Below are 6,046 nucleotides of genomic sequence, written 5' to 3' on the forward strand. Positions count from 1 at the left end.
ACAATACTATATATAGTAAATACTGTACATGTCTATTACATGATTCAATAACCTAGATCTCATTGTGTCCAACTATCCATATCCATATCCTAAAAGACAATGTACAACCTACCTGGTATGGGACAATATTTCCATGTGCGGTTCCCCAACGTTTTGCTTCAATACCACTATTAAGGAAGTTAGCAGCTACTTGACTCAAACAAGCCACCTAGAAAGGAAAGTAATATAATATTTTTAAGTTGCATAAAACTAGTTCTAAGTAGAATATCATAGCATGTTATCCCTGAAATAGCCCATGTACTGTATATACTGTATTACTTATAACCATATAAAAATAAGATACATGAAGCAATCATTTTCCTCACTTTTAGATGTATTGGCAGCAGATTCGTATGGACAAAATTCTATTCTCATGCATACACTGTCTACCACAGTGGTTAGTGCTCTTAATAAGGCTCCAAATTGCTTGAGGGGATACACCCTTCAGAGAAACAACTATAATAGGTGCTCTAAAGTCATAATATCAACCAAATTCAAAACTAAATATGGTTGTGTAAAACTGTAAAGGACAAAAATATGTGAGATTCCTTTTTTAAAATGTGTTTCGGCATCCAATTAGCATCTCAGACTAGTGACTCACTTGCGTGGCTTGGAGCAATCATAAAAGATGGAATTTCAGATGTCATCTGCTGTTAACTTTTTACTTGCTACCTATTGAAGCTAGGTAACAACCTAGGAGTAGGCAATAAGAAGATTGCCAACACCCTGAAACTGAGCTGCAGCACAGTATCCAAGACCATACAGTGGTTTCACAGAACAGGTCTCACCATGGTCAACCAAAGAAGTTGAGTGCACATGCTCAGCATCATTTCCAGAGGTTGTCTTTTGCAAATAGACGTATGACTGCTGGAAGCATTTCTGCAGAGGTTGAAGGTGTAGGGGCTCAACCTGTCAGTGTTCATACGCCACACGCTCCATTAAATTGGTTTGCATGGCTGTCGCTCCAGAAAGTCTCTTTTAAAGATGATGCACAAGAAAGCCAACAAACAGTTGACAAGATAAGCAGACTAAAGACATGGATTACTGGAACCATGTCCTGTGGTCTGGTCAGATCAAGATTTAGTTCAGTTGGATTCAAGTGTGTGTGTGGCGGCAACCAGGTGAGGAGTACAAAGACAAGTGTGTCTTGCCTACAGTTAAGCATGGTGATGGGACTGTCATGATGTAGGGCTGCACACTTGCAGCCAACACTGGGGAGCTACAGGTCATTGAGGAAACCATTAATGCTAACACATACTGTGACATATGGAAGCAGACCATGATCCCTTCCCTTCGGAAACTGGGCCGAAGGGTAGTATTCCAACATGATAACAACCCCACGCCACACTGAAAAAAAAACAGTGAAGGTATTGGACTAGCCACTGTCTCCAGACCTAAACCCTATTAAGCATCTGTGGGGCATCTTTAAATGGAAGGTATAGAAGTACTGGGTCTCTCTCATATATATTAGCTTTGAGATGTCATCATGGAGGAATAGGTAAGTTAGGAGTGGCACACCTTACTGTCTCAGTTGTTAGGCACACCACTATGTCCTTTTTAAACAGATTTTTAAACAGTTTTACTCTATTTTGGCACCTCTGTTCCTACCCTTATCACATCTCTAAAGAGACGTCCCCATAACTTCAACACAATCCTCACTCCCAACGAGCCACCTGGAGCAGAAAAGCACATTCCAGCATAAAGGGCAGCACTCCTGAGACAACTTGGTGCCTCCTCATTGTCAGCTAGATAACTAGGCCTCCAAGACGGGGACGTTGATTTATCCACAGCCGAATTTCAGAGAACTTACAAAACAGAGGGTCGAGAGAGAACCCCGGCGGATCGCTCAGAAACAGCCGTATCAGTCCGCCGACAGTGCGTACACACGCCGGACTGTCATTGGAACGCCCACCCAGCTGGAGGTGACGACGGACCCGTCGTTGCCTCCAGTCCGGCGTGTGTACGGACCCTAAGTTTGACCTGGACTCAGAGTAGCTGAGTCCGTCTGCTGTGTGAAGTCATTTCAAGCCCTCCCCCTCCTGGCTCTGCCTTCCTGCTTTGCATACACAGCATCACGGAGGGCTGTGATGAGATGGGAGTGTTTGCTGCTGCCTAGTAATGCCTGCTGATTCCTCCGTGCTGCCGCTGCTGCTGAGTCTGCCCTGCTGATTCCTCCGTGCTGCCGCCGCTGCTGGGTCTGCCAACTGCCCTGCTGATTCCTCCGTGCTGCCGCCACTGCTGAGTCTGGCGACTCTCCTTCCAGCCCAGGTCGGGGGAAATCCAGGTCGGCTAGTCTGCAGTGGGAGGATGACGTCACCGCGTTAGGTCTCCCAACACTGCGCCTGCGTCCTCCACACTAGGCTTGTGTGTTGAGCAGCACAGAAGCGCAGCAAGCCTAGAGATTAACATTTAGAGCTGCTCATGACCCGGAAGAAGTAGGGTATGAGTCGGCGGCCATCTTTGACTTATCCCGGGGGAAAAATGTAAAAATAAATGTACTAAGGCACACCAGAGCGGCAAAAATAGTGGTAAAATAATTTCTTCATGAAAAGCTATTGATGTATATATATTTTGTGTGTATAACTTTCATCTCTGGTTCCCTTTAAGCTTAGGTGGCAGCTTAAATGAACAATCAGTGTACCATGTTTTATATGGGTTTGGTGCAGTATATAGGGGGATCTTTTGCAATCTGTATATGTGTTGTAATATTTTGATATGACACTATAATGGATAAGTAATTGGTCTCTAGTATTTTATTGAGTTGTACTGATAGTATGGCTGCATCTTCCTTTTTTTTTTAAAGAACGTAAAAGAGTGGTGGTTACAAAAGAAAACAACAGTCCCTTTTTTTTCGAGAAAGTAAAGCCTTTTGACATACAGAAAGCAAGTAATCCGCAAACTATTAAAGAACCTACAAAAAAATATTGCTAATAACATCGCTAACATATCTAATACAGTTTAAGGTTGGACAATTTACTCACTAGGGTGATTAGCAGGTGATCCCCGCTAATCGCCGAAGCACTAGCACAATAGAAACTTAATGGCAGTGATCTCGATTGCTGCTGATCGTGGGCATTTCGCGATTACCGGCAATCGCAAAACGTGTTACCTGCAGCATTTTTCCACGATTCTCGAGCAATCGCAGTACAGTGCTTTTACAAGCGCTGATTGCGATCGTCAGGAGTCGCAGAAGTGTACAATGACTTTACCACGCTAATCTCGGTAAAATCACCTGCCTGAAACAGTAGCGCTAAGCGCTACAATTTTGCGCTTTTTAAGTGTGAATGGGCCCTAAGGCCTGGCAGATCTCTCATCTTCCTTCAGCCTCTATACCCCAATCTAATACCATGCTGTACACCTATACAGAAAGCCCCCATGTGAACGGGAGACCAGTACGCCTACTCAACTACGGTTACACCGCAGGACTTCAGCGTACAAGGTATAGAGACTGAGGCCGGAAAGACTAGAGTACTACAAGAGCCCACTAAACAAGATAACGTAACTGAATGTTATCAGGAAATAGTGCAGGACGCACTAGTGGAGGAAACAACACAGATCACAGCAGGAGTAGTAGACTAGAGACAGAGGCCCATATGCAATTCACTTTTTCTCCATAGTTTTCTCCTAGGTGATATTTTTAAACTTGTCAATAAAATGCCTTTTAAGCCACCAGAAAGCAAGAAAATACTCAAAATAATTTTGATAGTACTTATTCACCTACTTTATGGTACTTTTTTTGTTGAAAAGTGCTGGAAAGTTATTTAAAATTGAAGATAAGAAAATTATCTCCTAGGAGAAAACTCAGGTGAAAAAGAGAATTGCATATGGGCCAGAGAGTAAGTTTGCTCAGAGTGACCAAAGCTCTGAGTTTTCGATAACCGCCACAATAAACAAGACCAGGATGACAGCTCAGAGCGACTGCAGCTCTGAGCTTCTGTTGTCTGCCATACTGAATAAGACAAGGACAGACAAACAGGCATTGCCAATCTAATCGCTACCGCAGTGATGGCAAGTTCCACACAAGCACAAACAAGATAGAACAAGAAGGAGCGTAACTAATAGCAACAGCTGCTATAGTTACGTTCATAATATCAGGACTAGCTGGAGCGCTAGCCAATCACTACCATAGTGATGACTGTGTCTAGGCTAGCTGGACTGGAAGGACTTTGCTGTTTGCCCACACAGGAACAGCAACTGTCCATAAGGAAGCAAGACAAGGTAAATATCAATTGTTACACTTATTAGTTCATGCCTTCATTACATCCCAACTAGACTATTGTAATGCTCTCTACACCAGCCTTCCAAAGAAGAACTAGTACCGACTACAGCTGATACAGAATACTGCTGCCAGACTGTTAACTAACTAACCTCGTCACTGCCACATAAAACCGGTCCTGCACTCCCTTCACTGACTACCTATAAATTGGAGGATCCCTATTCAAGATTGGCCTACTGACATTTAAATCACTACACAATCTTGGCCCTGAATACATGAAAGAAATGTTGCAGCTGTGCAGCAATCCCTGCAATCATAGATCCACAGGTTCTAATAATCTAGTCATACCCAGAGTCCACCTGAAAACTTTTGGTCACAGACACTTCCGTCATGCCGCTCCTACATTATGGAACTCCTTACCTTAGCAGATCAGGACAGCTCCATCTCTGAACATGTTTAAATGCAGACTGAAAACCCACCTGTTCAGTTTGGCATTTGTAGAAATATACTTTTATTCTCTGTGTTAATACTTCATCCTACTACCAATTACTGAATCTGAGAGAGCCTAAGCGCTTTGAATCCTATAGGAGAAAAGTGTTATTGTTGTTATTATTATTAACCCCTTGCATACCAGCAGTCTCTGGCCCCTTAACCACTTCAGCCCTCAGTCGTTTTCACTTTATGCATACGAGCAATGTTCACCTCCCATTAATTAGCCTATAACTTTATCACAATGAACTGATCTAGATCTTGTTTTTTCCGCCACCAATTTGTTTGGGTGGTACATTTTGCTAAGAGCCACTTTACTGTAAATGCATTTTAACACGAAGAATAAGTACAAAACTGAAAAAATTCATTACTTGTCAGTTTTCGTCCATTATAGTTTTAAAATAATACATGCCTCCATAATTAAAACTCACGTATTGTATTTGGCCATTTGGCCCGGTTATTACACCGTTTAAATGATGTCCCTATCACAATGTATGGCGACAATATTTTGTTTGGAAATAAAAGTGCATTTTTTCCGTTTTGCATCCATCACTATTTACAAGCTTATAATTTTAAAAAAAAATTGAAATATTTCATCTTTTTTTTTTCGTCAATCAAAAGTGTTTATTTAGGATTAAGAACATTACAAAAAGAATATATCAAAGAGTATAGCAGCATACATCAGACAGTTCAGATCAAGTAGTTTAAGACCTATATAAATTGAGTACCATACATCATAGCAGGATAATAATGACGATAACAAATATCAAGCGGGTGCCTTAAAAGTAATATTTATATAGCCCACTTTAGGACATGTTTTTATCTATCCATTTGTCCCAAACTTTATTAAATTTACTCGGGCAATTTCGATGTGCATAGATCAGTTTTTTATAAGGAAGGGATTTTTTAATTCTGCTTTTCCAGACCTCTAGTGTGGGTATAATAGGAGAGAGCCATCTAAAAGTCACACACAACTTGGCAGTGAACAAAGTTTCAGTTATTAAAACTTTATCAAATTTGGAAGTGTCTTCGTCTAGAAGATTTAGTAGACAGGTTTTTATGTCTAAAGAGACAGGAGAGCCCATCAGGTCGTGTAAAAAATCAATGACCTGCTTCCAAAAGTCTGCTACTGGTGGACACTGCCAAATAAGATGAAGAAAGGAAGGGTTGGGAGCGTAGCATTTGGGACACGCCCTGGAAGTAGTGGAAGAATACTTAGCAATACGGGCTGGGGTTAAGTAACTCTGATGCAGGGTGTACAATTGTGTTAGACTATCTTTTAAGCAGGGGGAAACACGTTTG

At 41.7% G+C, this 6,046-nt stretch overlaps 1 protein-coding gene across 10 annotated transcripts in view; it reads right to left on the minus strand.

Moving 5' to 3' along the window:
* The window catches only part of SUGCT (succinyl-CoA:glutarate-CoA transferase), a 1,486,943-nt gene that overhangs the window by 1,262,835 nt on the left and 218,062 nt on the right, over nt 1-6,046 (minus strand). For all 10 annotated transcript variants that reach the window (XM_068236374.1, XM_068236376.1, XM_068236375.1 and 7 more), the window contains exon 9: nt 113-208. In XM_068236374.1, the coding sequence (XP_068092475.1) occupies nt 113-208 (96 nt within the window). The remainder of the gene's footprint in view (nt 1-112; nt 209-6,046) is intronic.

The sequence above is a fragment of the Hyperolius riggenbachi genome, chromosome 5 (assembly GCF_040937935.1).
Source record: "Hyperolius riggenbachi isolate aHypRig1 chromosome 5, aHypRig1.pri, whole genome shotgun sequence".
Taxonomy (NCBI): domain Eukaryota; kingdom Metazoa; phylum Chordata; class Amphibia; order Anura; family Hyperoliidae; genus Hyperolius; species Hyperolius riggenbachi.